The sequence below is a fragment of the Salvelinus namaycush genome, chromosome 13, assembly GCF_016432855.1.
Source record: "Salvelinus namaycush isolate Seneca chromosome 13, SaNama_1.0, whole genome shotgun sequence".
Classification (NCBI taxonomy): domain Eukaryota; kingdom Metazoa; phylum Chordata; class Actinopteri; order Salmoniformes; family Salmonidae; genus Salvelinus; species Salvelinus namaycush.
The window spans coordinates 30,304,416-30,321,432 of NC_052319.1; the positions used below are offsets into that span (position 1 = coordinate 30,304,416).

The window sequence follows — 17,017 nt, forward strand, 5'->3', positions numbered from 1 at the left end:
TTGCTGGAGATACGGACCAGACAGACAGTGTTATTTTATGTAAATCCTACTAATGGCCCAATAAGCGGTTGAGTTCTACATAGATGATTTCTCTGCTCCTCTTTCTTCAAAGCCGTCATAGGGCGGCGCACAATTGGCCCATCGTCGTCCGGGTTTGGCCATCATTGTAAATAAGATTTTGTTCTTAACTGATAGGAAGGTTACTTTTTTTAAATTTTTTAATTTAAATAAAAGCTGTGTCTAATAAATGTAGCCTAGTTGGAGTTGCTTTAGAGATTGCACTTTTGTAGTACATTTTATTTCACACTGACATGTGTAAAGTTTAGGGCGCAACAGGTGCACAGTCCTCAGCATCTCTTACCTGTGTCTGTGTTCATCATGGTCCCCCTGTCCATGTATGACCACCTGTCCACCAGGATGCTTAGCCCCTTTGGGCGCCTCGATGTGCGGAATCAGCACGTCTTCCAAGCCCAGGTCGAAGCGCTTGTGTTTTGAGTTGTCCGGGAGGAAGAAGAAAGCTCCAAAGCATAAAGTGATGAAGGCACTGAGGATGAGGAGCAGGATAAACTTCTCTGAGAGTCTCAAGGTGGCCCTGTGGTGTGGGAAAGAGGCGGCACCGGGTGACAGGGTGGGTATCCTGCGGCCCGACAGTGGCAGTAGAGCTGGTGTGGTCATGTTGGATTGTGGAAATTAACTCAGGGTGGACGAATGTCACGGCTGTATTATCTGCTGCTGTATTATCTCATTGTGGCGGCGAGTACGTGTCCAGAAATCAAGTGTCGTGGTCCCTCAGTGAAGTGACTGGTCACCAGTAAATGTATGAGTTTCATTCTGAAATTGAAGGAGAGAGTAATGAGGAAATAGCAGGTACTCCGATATTATCGTACGGTTGATTAGCCTGAAAACTGCCTGTCTTACAGTCAGACAAATAGCGTAAAAAAGGTCACACAAAATACACTGGAGGCTTTTAAAAGTCATTACATGTACGAAAACATAAGCACATGCTTCTGACTAGGGTGAAATGTACTATATTCATGAAGCACACAATCTTAGTTTGTCCATAAGGATAAGGCATACAGAACGCACAGTGCATTGAAAGCACTTTCCAAGCAGTGTCGGCAAATAAATTTGTCAAACCGGTTTGAAAAGGGAAAGATATTTCTAGGTATGCAGACTAGCAGATGTTACATAAAATAGCGCTACGTAGATAGCAGAAACACCTGCGTGAGCGCGTGATACCAACAATGCACATCACCACCACCCTTCAGTGATATACCTAGTGTACTAAATAAACTCCACTTCTTCACCGTGGAGTTTAATCAGTTATGATATAACAAATGTAGTGCGAGACGACACATTGTTTAAAAAATAATGTTACTGTAATATAATTCAAAGTAACACTTAAGAATATTTAGTTAATCAGCATGGAGAAACCAATCTTACCGTGTAACTCCTTTTGTCATTCTGATCCATGGTGTTTGGTTGTGATCCGAACGCTAACGTTCTGAACTGGATAACAAAAAAACGAATCAAACCCAACGACACAATTATTAATACAGTTAAGCAATTGTTTAATACCTAACTAAATGTTGTAAACTAATTGAGCAGGATACATAGCTTTCAAACAGTGAAAAATTAACATCCGAGCGACTGTCGCATCATCGACAAGAATGAATAGCTAAATTACCGAGAAATTCCCCCATTACCATTTCATAAATAAATGCGCAGGTAAAATGTTATGTTGCTGTTAAAATCAATCACGTCTTGCTAGCTAGTTGAATACTCCCAATATATTTTGTCAGCTTCCTCACACGGCCCTACGTCTGATGTCGGCGTCTTCACAGAATACCAAGTTCATCCGCTGAATTGACAGGCTTGGCTAGCACAGCTAGATGGCTAGCTAGCTAAATTGCTAAAGGAGAAAATGACTATCTACCATTAGCTGATTAAACACATACATGTGAACCCACAATATTGTATTGTAATATTAGCAACTTTTTTTCGGATATGTTGAGGTTTGTAAGACGACTTGGCCAAAAGACTGCGCCTTTTTCTGTAAAGGCATCTACCTAGCTAGCTACTGCTAGCTAGCTATCAGAGGCGGTCCGTTACGATTGTTTTGCTGCTGCTGCATCACCTCAATAATGCCTTTGAGGAAATCGGTGGCAGAAAGGCATCCTAGTCCACAGTTTCCAAATAGCCGCTTTCAGAAATGTGCTCATGTCTTCAGCTAGCTAGTTATGATTTCCTTTAGGAGTTTTGCTTTCCACTTTGCTTCTTTCGTTGTGGATAACTAGCCCTGTCTATGTTCAGGCATGTTGATACTGCTGCAAAGAACGAAAGCTCCTCCCCTCATTCTCCAGCCTGGTAAATTTAGGGAGCGTCTATCAATTTCGAAAGGCTATTTGCAACGTGCTTATCTGTGTAAATTAGCAGTGTTCTGGCTGCGTTTAGACAGGCAGCCCAATTCTGATATTTTTTCACTAATAGGTGTTTTGATAATCAGATCAGATGTGATTGGTCAAAAGAAAGCATTTCACAGGGATGCTGGCCAAGGTTAACTACAATGCTTCACACAGTTGTGTCATATTGGCTGGATGTACTTTGGATGGTGGACCATTATTGAGACACACGGAAACTATTGAGTGTGAAAAAAACAGCAGCGTTGCAGTTCTTGACACAAACCTGGAACTTACATATTTTATTTTTATTTCACCTTTATTTAACCAGGTAGGCTAGTTGAGAACAAGTTCTCATTTACAACTGCGACCTGGCCAAGATAAAGCAAAGCAGTGCGACACAAACAACAATGCAGAGTTACACATGGAATAAACAAGCGTACGTCAATAACACAATAGGGGGGGAAAAGAAAGTCTATATACAGTGTGTGCAAATGGTGTGAGGAGGTAAGGCAATAAATAGGCCATAGTAGCAAAGTAATTACAATTTAGCAAATTAACACTGGAGTGATAGATGTGCAGATGATGATGTGCAAGTAGAAATACTGGTGTGGAAAAGAGCAGAAAAGTAAATAAAAACAATATGGGGATGAGGTAGTTAGTTTGGATGGGCTATTTACAGATGGGCTATGTACAGCTGCAGCGATCGGTTAGCTGCTCAGATAGCTGATGTTTAAAGTTAGTGAGGGAAATATGTCTCCAGCTTCAGTGATTTTTGCAATTAGTTCCAGTCATTGGCAGCAGAGAACTGGAGGGAAAGGTGGCCAATTGGGGTGTTGGCTTTGGGGATGACCAGTGACATATACCTGCTGGAGCGCGTGCTACGGGTGGGTGTTGTTATCGTGCCCAGTGAGCTGAGATAAGGCGGAGCTTTACCTAGCATAGACTTATAGATGACCTGGAGCCAGTGGGTCTGGCAACGAATATGTAGCAAGGGCCAGCCGACCAGAGCATACAGGTCGCAGTGGTGGGTGGTATATGGGGCTTTGGTGACAAAACAGATGGCACTGTGATACACTGCATCCAGTTTGCTGAGTAGAGTGTTGGAGGCTATTTTGTAAATGACATTGCCGAAGTCGCGGATTGGTAGGATAGTCAGTTTTACGAGGGTATGTTTGGCGGCGTGAGTGAAGGGGGCTTTGTTGCTAAATAGGAAGCCGATTCTAGATTTCATTTTGGATTGGAGATGTTTAATATGAGTCTGGAAGGAGAGTTTACAGTCTAGCCAGACACCTAGGTATTTATAGTAGTCCACATATTCTACGTCAGAACCATCCAGAGTAGTGATGCTAGTCGGGCGGTCGGGTGCGGGCAGCGAATGGTTGAAAAGCATGCATTTAGTTTTACTAGCGTTTAAGAGCAGTTGGAGGCCACCGAAGGAATGTTGTATGGCATTGAAGCTTGTTTGGAGGTTTGTTAACACAGTGTCCAAAGAAGGGCCAGAAGTATACAGAATGGTGTCGTCTGCGTAGAGGTGGATCAGGGAATCTTGCGCAGCAAGAGCGATATCATTGATATATATGCAGAGAAAAGAGTCGGCCCGAGAATTGAACCCTGTGGTACCCCCATAGAGACTGCCAGAGGTCCGGACAACAGGACCTCCGATTTCACACTGAACTCTATCTGAGAAGTAGTTGGTGATCCAGGCGAGGCATCATTTGAGAAACCAAGGCTGTTGAGTCTGCCGATAAGAATATAGTGATTGACAGAGTCGAAAACCTTGGCCAGGTTGATGAAGATGGCTGCACAGTACTGTATTTTATCGATGGCGGTTATGATATCGTTTAGTACCTTGTGCGTGGCTGAGGTGCACCCGTGACCAGCTTGGAAACCGGATTGCACAGCGGAGAAGGTACGGTGGGATTGTAAATGGTCAGTGATCTGTTTATTAACTTGGCTTTCGAAGACTTTAGAAAGGCAGGGCAGGATGGATATAGGTCTATAACAGTTTGGGTCTAGAGTGTCAACCCCTTTGAAGAGGGGGATGACCGCGGCAGCTTTCCAATCTTTAGGGATCTCGAATGATACGAAAGAGAGGTTGAACAGACTGGTAATAGGGTTTCAACAATGGCGGCGGATAATTTGAGAGAGAGAGGGTCCAGATTGTCTAGCCCAGCTGATTTGTACGGGTCCAGGTTTTGCAGCTCTTTCAGAACATCTGCTATTTGTATTTGGGTGAAGGAGAATCTGGGGAGGCTTGGGCAAGTTGCTGCGGGGGGTGCGGAGCTGTTGGCCGGGGTTGGGGTAGCCAGGAGAAAAGCATGGTCAGCCGTAGAGAAATGCTTATTGAAATTCTCGATTATCGTGGATTTATCAGTGGTGACAGTGTTACCTAGCCTCAGTGCAGTGGGCAGCTGGGAGGAGGTGCTCTTATTCTCCATGGACTTTACAGTGTCCCAAAACCTTTTGGAGTTAGAGCTACAGGATGCAAATTTCTGTTTGAAAAAGCTAGCCGTTGCTTTCCTGACTGACTGTGTGTATTGGTTTCTGACTTCCCTGAAAAGTTGCATATCGCGGGGACTATTCAATGCTAGTGCAGTACGCCACAGGATGTTTTTGTGTTGCTCGAGAGCAGTCAGGTCTGGAGAGAACCAAGGGCTATATCTGTTCTTAGTTCTACATTTTTTGAAAGGGGCATGCTTATTTAAGATGGTGAGGAAATTACTTTTAAAGAACTACCAGGCATCCTCCACTAACGGGAGGTCAATATCCTTCCAGGATACCCGAGCCAAGTCGATTAGAAAGGCCTGCTCGCAGAATTGTTTTAGGGAGCGTTTGACAGTGATGAGGGCTGGTCGTTTGACCGCGGACCCATAGCGGATGCAGGTCAATGAGGCAGTGATCGCTGAGATCCTGAATGAAAACAGTAGAGGTGTATTTGGAGGGCAAGTTGGTCAGGATAATATCTATCAGGGTGCCCATGTTTACGGATTTAGGGTTGTACCGGGTGGGTTCCTTGATAATTTGTGTGAGATTGAGGGCATCTAGCTTAGATTGTAGGACTGCCGGGGTGTTAAGCATATCCCAGTTTAGGTCACCTAACAGAATGAACTCTGAAGATAGATTGGGGGCAATCAATTCACATATGGTGTCCAGGGCACAGCTGGGAGCTAAGGGGGTCTATAACAGGCGGCAACAGTGAGAGACTTATTTCTGGAGAGATTCATTTTTTAAATTAGAAGCTCGAACTGTTTGGGCATAGACCTGGAAAGTATGACAGAACTTAGCAGGCTATCTCTGCAGTAGATTGCAACTCCTCCCCCTTTGGCAGTTCCATCTTGACAGAAAATGTTGTAGTTGGGAATGGAAATCTCAGAAATTTTGGTTGCCTTCCTAAGCCAGGATTCAGACATGGCAAGGACATCAGGGTTGGCGGAGTGTGCTCAAGCAGTGAGTAAAACAAATTTAGGGAGGAGGCTTCTGATGTTAACATGCATGAAACCAAGGCTTTTTGTCTCAAGGCTTAACAATCCTTCTTTAACCTGTCTCCTCCCGTTCATCTACACTGATTGAAGTGGATTTAACAAGTGACATCAATAAGGGATTCAAGCTTTCACCTGGTCATGGAAAGAGCGGGTCTTCTTAATGTATTCTACACTCAGTGTATGGATCCAGCAATAATTGCTTTAGTAGTCTCACTACACTAGGTAGAAGGGTTGCCTCTTACAATGTTAACAATGGTCGTGTTTCCCTGCTCCTACTTTGCTGACGTATGCCAGATCTTACAACGCCTGGATAGGTATTTTACGTATCAGCTAACCACATCATATTGTATAGTAATTTGGTACCTGACGGCTCAGTCGATGATGTGGCATGCAACCATTGGTTGATGCATGCAAATTCTGAGCAGGGGAACACAAACAATGTTGGCCTAGGTCTGTGATTTCCGAGACTTCTTTGCAAGGTCTTAAATTAAGGTACGGGAGCATTTAGGCCTCGGAAGAATTATGGGAAAGTGGATGTTTTTTTTACATTTTAATTTTGTAGAAATACATTTTGTGTGGAAACAATTAGCCTAATCATTTGTCAGTTTACAGAGTGCAACTTTTGTCCCGACTACCAGACAAAATGTTTTTCCTGCTCACTGTTTCTCCCAAGTCTGAAACTATTCACACTGAGGCTAGTGACAGTATAAGTTGTGATAATGTTGTCATTAGTGTTGTTATGTCTGCCTATTTTACAGTATGTCAATGAGGGGGCCGGAGTAAGCATTTCTTGACACATGAAGTCAATCCATCTTGAAATGCGGTCACGTCCTGCTGAGTCAGGGGAGCCCGAGTCCGTCAGTGGGTCCTTGAGCTGCCATTAGCTCGGGCCCAACTCTGCAGTCCACACCACAGGGCCACTCAGGTGATTTATGTGACACCCCTCACTGAGTGAATTAGTGGTGTGGTGCCATATGACAATTGGGTACTTTTTCCACAGAGTGTGCCATAATCAATGTAGAGTCCTTTTTGGGAGACGGATCATGTGAGTCACGAACGCTCGCTCAAAAACTGTACATTTAAAACACTGTGCGGGTGGCTCTCTGCCTAAAACACAAAAGGACTGACGCTTTTTTAAAGCTGCGCCAAGTTCCGGAGGGAGGGGGACCGTTTGCTTCACTGCATCTCTGGTTATCAATGTCAGAGGGCTATGGATCATTGGCCTGGAGAGGATTCATGGTGAACTTCAAGCCCAATAAAACAATGCAGCAAAGACAAAGTGCTCATTACAAACACTTCAAGAGAGGAAAAAAAGAGTGGAGAGGGAAAAAGAAACAAAGAGAGAACAAATGAGACAAAGAGATGGTTGGTGGTGAGGGAGATAAAGATTTAGAAAGATGAGGCCTTGGTGCAGCAAATGAAACGCCAACATCCAGCAGGTAAACATAATGAAACAGCATCTGTCTTTGGAGCGCCGTGTGAACGGGAGGGTGAATTACGACAGTTTAAACCCAGTCAACAGCGTAGAGTACCATCATACCACCCTGGGGATCTGGGCCGGGACAAGGGTAAGAGGATGAGCTCCCACGCTGCGGCAGAAAATATGCTGTTGGTGACTCAGTCAGTCAGAACAGTGTGGGGGTAATTAAACTGTGTAGTATTCAGGAACTCTGTATACACACCTCTTTTAGCCCCAAGATTTCTGTACGTTAAGTCCTGTATGGCCAAGTTCACATTATTGCCTGGAGATAACCATTGGGCACTCCACTCTCCTGTGTGATGTAGGGTCCATTTAGAGCTATGTAACTACATTAGTGTGATGGCTATGGCTCTGGCCCCTGTGTGAAATCAGGTTACACTGTGTTCAGAGTGACCCATAGTCGGAGTCTTTATGTGTCACAAACACACAGAAAATCATCTCTGACTCTGCTCACTGCACCATGGAGCAGTAGCTACAATGCAGTGGATTCCTCCTGCTCGGTTCATTCTATCTGGACTGCGTGCTGTATCTATCTAGTCCAAAGGGAATTGACTAATATATTACGCATTTCGGGCTAGAAAGTGGATCCTGCGATGCACATGAATAATTTAGGTTGAACTAATATAAATGAATTAAACTAAATTATTCAAAGTTCAGCATGGTCAGACTCTACAAGGCATTGGCATTCCATCACTGTACATTTATAATTACAAACTGCTCTGGGTTCATGTTCTTTTAAATTACCTCTATTTCAACCTCTGCAATGATGAAGAACATTGCGGCTCATCTCTTGGAGCCCTGAGATGAAGAGCCTATCAGAGTGGGATGTCAGACAGTGTCATAACACGGTTGTCGTGGTGATGTGACTTGGTGAGCTCTTGACAGGAGAGGGATAAAGATGAAGTCATCACCTCAGAAACGCACACACACACAGGAGTATGATGGTCAGCTCAGCTGAGCCAAGAGAAAGGGAGTGAGAGGGAGTCAGTGAATGAAACAGGTAGATTCCTTGTGAGAAATACAGAGAGGGAGGGGAGAGCAATAGGGGACTAAGAGTTATTTTCCATCACATTTTTCTGTTATGTTGTATTACAAGAGGTTCTTAAGCTTACAAGACACGTTACTTCAGTTCTCAATCATGGGGTTAAAGAGTTTAATGTGGCATGACATAAACCTCTTCTCTCCTGGGTCCACTTTGCAGTCCTAAAACTATGGTTTAATAGTCAACTGCAGTGGTGGAAAAAGTACCCAATTGTCATACTTGAGTAAAAGTAAAGATACCATTAATAGAAAATGACTCAAGTAAAAGTCCACTACTTGGTTTTTAAAATACTTAAGTATCAAAAGTCAATGTAATTGCTAATATATACTTAAGTATCAAAAGTAAAAGTATAAATCATTTCAAATTCCTTATATTAGGCAAACCAGACGGCACGATTTTCTTGTTTTTTTAAATTTAGGGATAGCCAGGGGCACACTCCAACACTCGGACCATTTTCCTGTCTTGCTAAGCATTCAACATGTAACGAGAACTTTTGGTTGTCAAGGACAATGTATGGAGTAAAAATTACATTATTTTCTTTAGGAATATAGTGGAGTAAAAGTCAAAGTTGTCAAAAATATAAATAGTAAAGTTAGGTACAGATACCCCAAAAAACTACTTACGTAGAACTTTAAAGTATTTTTACTTCAGTACTTGACACCACTGGTCCACTGTAATGTGGTTTCAACACTTGGTGTGTATGTGTTCTTATGTAAGAGGTGGGGGCAGTTGTTCAGAGAGATCAGGTAGCAGAGGTCTGTTTTTGATCCAACCCTTCATCATCATCATCTCTAATGATCTTTAACCCCTCCCTGACCCCACTAAACAACTGTACAGAGGAGGGTCAGCTCCCTCAGGGAGGGTGAGAGTGCATTTTGTTAAGTCTAACACCAGTAGTCAAACAGCGTTTCAACCAACATGCAGTGGTACAGCTTCCACGTAGGCAGCAACAACAACTGTACAACCAGCTAAACATTACATCTGGTGAGAACAGCCAGTGCACTATTACTCAATTCCAATATAGCGTAATTAAATAGGTATTGCACTTGATTAGGCACTGTCCCCACTAATAAGGATTCTCCAAGTAGCTCGTATTTAATGGAATATTTCCAATACTGAGATGGTATGATGGGCTGAAGTTGGAGTGAATAGCCCACTACTGCCATACAGTGGCGGAGAGAGGAACCGCAGTGACAACTAAATATCACCCTGTTGTGTATTCTAAACAATGACTAAATGTATTAGGAAGTATATACAGTTGAAGTCAGAAGTTTACATACACACAGGTTGGATTCATTAAAACTTGTTTTTCAACCACTCCACACATTTCTTGTCAACAAACTGTAGTTTTGGCAAGTTGGTTAGGACATCTACTTTGTGCATGACACAAGTCATTTTTCCAAAAATTGTTTACAGACAGATTATTTAACTTATAATTAATTCACTGTATCACAATTCCAATGGGTCAGAAGTTTACATACACTAAGTTGACTGTGCCTTTGAACAGCTTGGAAAATTCCTGAAAATGATGTCATGGCTTTAGAAGCTTCTGATAGGCTAATTGACATCATTTAAGTCAATTGGAGTTGTACCTGTGGATGTATTTCAAGGCCTACATTCAAACTCAGTGCCTCTTTGCTTGACATCATGGAAAAATCAAAAGAAATCAGCCAAGACCTCAGAAAAAGAATTGTAGACCTCTACAAGTCCGGTTCATCATTGGGAGCAATTCCAAACGCCTGAAGGTACGACGTTCATCTGTACAAACAATAGTAAGCAAGTGTAAACACCATGGGACCACGCAGCCGTCATACCGCTCAGGAAGGAGATGCGTTCTGTCTCCTAGAGATGAACGTACTTTGGTGCAAAAAGTGCGAATCAATCCCAGAACAGCAAGGACCTTGTGAAGATGCTGGAGGAAACAGGTACAAAAATATCAATATCCACAGTAAAACGAGTCCTATATCGACATAACCTGAAAGGCCGCTTAGCAAGGAAGAAGCAACTGCCCCAAAACTGCCATAAAAAAGCCAGACTACGGTTTGCAACTGCACATGGGGACAAAGATCGAACTTTTTGGAGAAATGTCCTCTGGTCTGATGAAACAAAAATAGAACTGTTTGGCCATAATGACTATCGTTATGTTTGGAGGAAAAATGGGGTGGCTTGCAAGCCGAAGAACACCATCCCAACCATGAAGCACGGGGGTGGCAGCATCTTGTTGTGGGGGTGCTTTGCAGCAGGAGGGACTGGTGCACTGCACAAAATAGATGGCATCATGAGGAAATAAAATTAGGTTGATATATTGAAGCAACATCTCAAGACATCAGTCAGGAAGTTAAAGCTTGGTCGCAAATGGGTCTTCCAAATGGACAATGACCCCAAGCATACTTCCAAAGTTGTGGCAAAATGGCTTAAGAACAACAAAGTCAAGGTATTGGAGTGGCCATCACAAAGCCCTGACCTCAATCTTATAGAAAATTTGTGGGCAGAACTGAAAAAATGTGTGCGAGCAAGGAGGCCTACAAACCTGACTCAGTTACACCAGCTCTGTCAGGAGCACCCAACTTATTGTGGGAAGCTTGTGGAAGGCTACCCGAAACGTTTGACCCAAGTTAAACAATTTAAAGGCAGTGCTACCAAATACTAATTGAGTGTATGTAAACTTCTGACCCACTGGGAATGTGATGAAAGAAATTAAAGCTGAAATAAATTATTCTCCCTTCTATTATTCTGACATTCCACATTCTTAAAATAAAGTGTTGATCCTAACTGACCTAAGACAGGGAATTTTTACTAGGATTAAATGTCAGGAATTGTGAAAAACTGAGTTCAAATGTATTTGGCTAAGGTGTATGTAAACTTTCAAATTCCAACTTCAACTGTATGTTATGATTTGTATTCAGGATAGAAACCTCATAACTGTTGTTAATATTGTACGACATATTAAGTTATTCCAGTGTTATTTATTTCACAATATAAATAATGGTCTTTCAAATACATGAAATGCACTAAGTCAGTCTTGTGATGTAACATGCACATGCAAAACAATAGAAACGACAGAATAGTTAGCTACAGTAGCGGATCACAACAAATATTGTTTTGTGTAGTGTGTATAAAATCTACAGCTTGAAAATAGAAATTCATAAGTAATGCTGCGGCCTTTCAAGTTTACTGTTTCTTAATTAATTTCTTCTCACATTTATCCACACTGTCCCACTTCTTTCTCAGTATTTCGTTCATCATCTGAAAGGGTTGATTCGTAGACACATGATGTCTGGTGGGGGTAGAGGTGTCCTGGCCCTGTCCCTCAGAGCTCCACTGTCCTGAGGTGGCCCCGGGGCGAGCCTGTCCCCCCCACTGCTGTTATTGTTCCCCCCACTGCCGTTATGACACTCTGTGGCAGGCACTCTGAGGCCTCCACCGTACTTCCACAGCACGACCAGTGGGGCTTACCAGGGTGACCCTTATGGCCGTGACCACAGCCCTGGAACCCTCCTGCGCACACACAAAAAGCGAAAGTACTATTCATACTTTGTACCTGATATTTTCAGAGTAAGAGATGAAAAGCAAAGCTACCATGACCGTCTGTGTTTTATTCACTTTGGAAAATAGCAGGTGCACATCTGCAAACGCTTAGTAAATCTGGCTGGTGCATAATGTCATGGGGGACATAATGACAGACACAGAGCCGTAAAGAGTTACTGTTACCTGATGTGACATTTCCCATTCTGCACATACTTAGCGTACCGGTCCTTCAGTAGCCTTTAGTAGCCTTTACTCTGCTGCACATACTTGGCATACTGCCCCTAGAGGACATACCTAGCATTATCCCTGCACCAGTACTAGATGTGGCCTTGCCATTGAGTTCTGCAGATAAGTGTATATTTCCTATTCAGCGTGCCTATATATCCCATTTTAAACATACCTAGCCAAGTACCCTGTACTCTGCTGTACCTACCTGGCATGCTTCCCATGCAGCCACAACGGGCCTCTTTAGAACCCCCACTGGAGCAGAAGGAACAGCAGTGGAACGTTCCACGGTGCCACCGGACCTGTCTCCTCACATTCAGGACAAAGGGGGAACCCTGGAGGGTGAAGCGATTGCCAGGGTCATTAAGTAAGCCTGCTTACTAGTATTATTACTAAATCCTGATTGTCATGATTACCGTCATTATCATTATCAAATACTGTACAGTACCTTAACATGTAGGGCCTTGACACACACCCACACAGAGTAGGCCCCTGGCTCCATGGGGGTGTAGGAGACAGTATAGGAGCCATCACTGTTATCCACCACCGCCGCCTCCACTCTGCTGCAGAGGACACAAGTAATTAACAGCAGCAGATATATTTGATGATGTAGTTATAACGCATGGTACAACTTACAAAGCATGTATGACCCCTTTATAACAGCATCATCTCATAATGATCCGGACTCAATAACAAATGATCATCAAGATTAGCTCAATTAGATCAGAAACCCGGCACACCCAGTAGTACAGAGAACTTGGTAGATGTGTGTGCTGCAGATCATCTGGTTCCTCACCAGTCTTTCTTCTCCTTGTGGACCATACTGACCAGGACAGCTTCCCCTCCACGACCCATCTGCTCCCCAGCCGAGTCTCTACACACCAGGGTGAACTCCCCTCTCTGGCCTTCCCTGCCACGCTGCAGACCTGGGGGCAGGGACAGGTTAAAGGTCAGTCTCTCTTTCACACACACACACAAACAGAGACACACACGTACGTATTTCTTCCCTCTCAGAGCTGACAAAGATTGTTTCCCCCTGAAAGACCTTTTAGGATAGCACTTGAGTAGAACGCTCTGTCTATACATAAGCACATAAAGCCACACTGATCTAGACACTGGTGGTGTGGCTTTGTGTGTGTGTTCTGGTGACAGCCATGCACCCTGTCACACTGCACCAGCAGCTGTTGCTCTTAACACACAATTTACTGTTTGACATGTCCTACACTACAGTGGGCCAAACCCCTGACTTCAATCTTTTATCGCAGAGCCTGTGTGGTTTTAACATGGGCACACATTTGTAAATACTGTATGATTGATAAGAGTGGCTTAAGCCTGTATTTCCTGATGTGTAGATACTACAGCCTTGTGTAATCTACAGCTTTGTTTATAAACGCTAAACATGGGCACCAATCCTATAACATCTATATCCTTAAGACCAGAAACTGGGGAAGTAAAGAAACAGTGACATGTGCTGCAGGTTCTCTTTTCCAACTCTTATCACAAACACTCTCCAAGGCCCTGTAGTAGGCACAGACAAAACACACACACCTGCTTTATGGATTGACATCTGTCCATACATTTAAATGAATACGACTAGTGGCAGTTGACTTTGACACAGAGAGAGTCTCTATTTGCTGAAGCCATGCATCTCCAGCTCAGCTCAGCAGGCAAACATTAGCCACAGCAGGGAATAGCACAGTGGGCATGCTGCTACAGAGCGGTGTGTGTGAGTGAGTGAGTGAGTGAGTGAGTGAGTGAGTGAGTGAGTGAGTGAGTGAGTGAGTGAGTGAGTGAGTGAGTGAGTGAGTGAGTGAGTGAGTGAGTGAGTGAGTGAGTGAGTGAGTGAGGGGTATATCTCAAATACCTGTGTTTTGACAAAGCAAATAACTGCCACTTGAAATGTTTCCATAAAGACCAGGAATGTCATCCACTACTTATCCTTTACATACTGTATAATTGCCTAAGGGCTGTTTGAGTGTGTGTGTGTGTGTGTGTGTGTGTGTGTGTGTGTGTGTGTGTGTGTGTGTGTGTGTGTGTGTGTGTGTGTGTGTGTGTGTGTGTGTGTGTGTGTGTGTGTACACGTGCATGCGTGTGTGGCTATAGGTTATCTAATAAGTGGTGAAATTATAGGTACATACAGCAGCAATATTGTAATTACATAATAATAACAATTCCTTTTTGTGCATGAATGCGTGCATATGTAGGTCTGTTGTAAAAGAGCATCTCCTAAATATAGTTAAAGAGGTTGCCTTCAGGGTTGTTAAAAGTGGGACAGGAGACCTGCCTAAGAATTAGGGGCTAGGGGAAATAGGGCATAGGGGCTAAGGGTTGTTTCTGGACGGGACCTTGGTTGGGGTCTCACCTTCCCCTTCAATGGTGCACCTGCTGAGCTCCAGGGTCTTGGTGTGGATCACCCCCACCATCGGGTACCCCGCCACCTCGCCTGCACTCTCCCGTGGCAGGAAGCAAATACTGCTCCCGTCATCGGGGCAGGCGGTTTCTGGGGGGGGGTTGTAGCCTGTCTCCATCAGGACAGCCAGCCTGCGGAGGGTCACGTCCTTAGCACTGAGGATTTCTGCATCCGACCCGCACGTCAGCAGCCGCTCGGCAAACTCCACCCCCCCGCGGGTGTCCGACAGGGCCTGCTGCAGCTGCGCCCTCTGCAGATGGAGATGACTCCTGCGCTGCAGACCCAGCTCCTCTAAGCGCCGTAGCAGCAACAGGCAGTGCGACTCCACAGCGCTAGCGTAGCCTCGTGCGAAGGAACGCACCTCGTCCACCGCCGCATCCACCCTGGTCTGCAAGGCCTCCTGGGATAGGTCCACCTTCCGCAGTGACTCCTCCAGCTGGTCCAGCCGTGGCCGCAGGCGCCCGGTAACCAAATCCCGGATACGGCCCCCATGGCGATCGATGACATCACGTGTGGGGAGGCAGCGGTGGTCGCGGTGGAAGGTGGCGGCACACTCCAGGCAGACAGGTAGGTCACAGGGCTCACAGAAGAGACGCAGCTCCTGGCCAGGGTGGAGAGAGCACAGGACGGGCCGAGAGAGACAACCCTGGGTCTTCAGGTCCTCCAGACACTGGACGGTGTGAGACGACGTCCTCTTCTGTCTCCTGGGGAGGAAAGAAGGTGGAGATTGTGAACTCATAGGTTCCACTTTATTATACTGTAATTGCATGTAGCCTACCTGCCTACAGCTATCATGTAATAAAAGGCAAGTAGCCAGCTCATAGCTTAAATGGAAGTCGGGAACCAACCATAATCCTAGACTAGTTAACTTGCAACAATGTTGAAACATTGAACATGAGTTATAAATATATTTTTTTGCACTCACCTGTGTGCTTGAATACAAAACTCACAGAGGTTGACACTGCACACCTCACAACGCTTCTCTGCGTCCCCGTCGTTGCACAGGTCGCATACCACAGAGTTCTTGCTCATCAGCGTCTCCAGAAACACTTCGTCCAGGGCCAAGTGGTCAGTGGTCAGCCCGTCCACTCCGGACAACGGGATGTCCACCTCGGAGTCACACTCCGGACAGAGAACGGTGACGGCAGAGGAGGGCGGCTCGCCTTCCAGAGGGACCGCTTTACCATTGTGTACTCCCGAAGACACCGAAAATGGTTCCAGTTGACGAACGCAGTCTGCGCAGAAGGTGTGTAAACACTGCATAATTTTAGGCTCGCGATATAAACATTTACAAACGCGGCACACTGCCCTCGCATTGATCACGACGTCCCCGTTATCTCCGTTTTTAGAGCTCGAGTTTGTGGTCGCGGTTGGCGAGGAATCCACATCTTTTCCCAAAATTTGGTCACAATGTGACATTGTGTTTTATAGTATTGTCTCGTTTCTTTCAAAACAATTTGTTGCCGGATTTTGTTTAAGAATAAAAAATACCGGTGTCAGAAATCGACCTAGGCTACCAATTTGCAACTTTATCAGTAGCCTAGGTTACAGTTAACGTTAGTAGGCAACAGAAAACCCCAGCATACATACCGTAACTACAAAATAACATTCAGTGTAGGACTATAAAGGCCTATAACTATTGTTACACTGTTTCCTACACCCTCAACTTTTCTTCCGTAAAACTCCACACTAGGTACGTTCTCTTTTCCTTGAAACTTGAAACCCTCTTCTCCAGTCCAATGAAAAACAGCCTTTACACCCCCAGGCGTGGTTTGAAGTTGAACCCGATCTGAAGCAGAGAACTAAACGACGTCCCAGGCCCCTCAACTCAGCAGAGACAGAATATCCTTCCCGCAGGCCCCATCTACTGGTTTGAAAGACCATGCATGGCCCATGAAGCTATCACAGAATGAACTTCAACAAGCACCAAACTCAAACCATTTAAAAGAATTTACATTTTATTGTAAAAAAAGAAACTATAGTCCTATAGATTCACGTGTTACACTGATAGCCCAGTAGACTGATTGCCACAGTGAATCCCATAGAAACAAAAAGGAATTGTTATTATTATGTAATTACAGTATTGCTGCTGTATGTACCTATAATTTCACCACTTATTAGATAACCTATAGCCACGCACGCACGTGCACACACACACACACACACACACTGTATTTCCACGTGTTATATCCAACATAAATTCCATCAGACTCCAGGCAGCCCAAGGCTAGTGGATAATGCCAGACTAGTTCACTTTACCACAGTACTTTTAGTAACCTTGTCTGTAGGCTATGAGGAGCAGTTGGTGTCTATATGTTTATCAGGTTAGCTGGTAGATCCAGAGAAAAACACTGGCCGTAGCTGCGAGAACGTGCCATTGAGGTAGTAGTATGGGTGGTGCAGCTGAAGTATTGAAGGAGAAGAAAGTCCTTGCTGATATCTCTGTAT

The 17,017-nt window shown here is 44.4% G+C and overlaps 2 protein-coding genes across 2 annotated transcripts in view; both read right to left on the reverse strand.

Annotated features, from left to right (window-relative positions):
• LOC120058081 (mannosyl-oligosaccharide 1,2-alpha-mannosidase IB-like) overlaps nucleotides 1–2,318 on the reverse strand; it is a 128,967-nt gene extending 126,649 nt beyond the window's left edge. Inside the window, exons 1-3 of the mRNA XM_039006558.1 lie at nucleotides 2,138–2,318; nucleotides 1,444–1,509; nucleotides 362–831 (exon numbers count right to left, since the gene is read on the reverse strand). Coding sequence (XP_038862486.1) covers nucleotides 362–675 — 314 coding nt within the window. The 5' untranslated portion in view covers nucleotides 676–831; nucleotides 1,444–1,509; nucleotides 2,138–2,318. The remainder of the gene's footprint in view (nucleotides 1–361; nucleotides 832–1,443; nucleotides 1,510–2,137) is intronic.
• Nucleotides 2,319–11,358: 9,040 nt separating this feature from the next.
• On the reverse strand, nucleotides 11,359–16,250 carry LOC120057960 (tripartite motif-containing protein 45-like). The gene is made up of 6 exons (XM_039006443.1): nucleotides 15,495–16,250; nucleotides 14,522–15,273; nucleotides 12,956–13,085; nucleotides 12,608–12,722; nucleotides 12,368–12,494; nucleotides 11,359–11,904 (listed from the first exon to the last, which is right to left on the reverse strand). Exons 1-6 carry the CDS (start codon nucleotides 15,986–15,988, stop codon nucleotides 11,717–11,719), a joined length of 1,806 nt encoding a protein of 601 aa, XP_038862371.1. The 5' UTR covers nucleotides 15,989–16,250; the 3' UTR covers nucleotides 11,359–11,716.
• Between the last annotated feature and the right edge of the window lie 767 nt (nucleotides 16,251–17,017).

Coding starts and splice junctions, on each gene's coding strand:
- LOC120057960 (XM_039006443.1), bottom strand. CDS start 15,988: ATGTCACATTGTGACCAAATTTTGGGAAAAGATGTGGATTCCTCGCCA. Junction 15,274..15,494: donor TTTTGTATTCAAGCACACAG/GTGAGTGCAAAA, acceptor TTTCCTCCCCAG/GAGACAGAAGAGGACGTCGT. Junction 12,495..12,607: donor TCAAGGCCCTACATGTTAAG/GTACTGTACAGT, acceptor TTCACCCTCCAG/GGTTCCCCCTTTGTCCTGAA.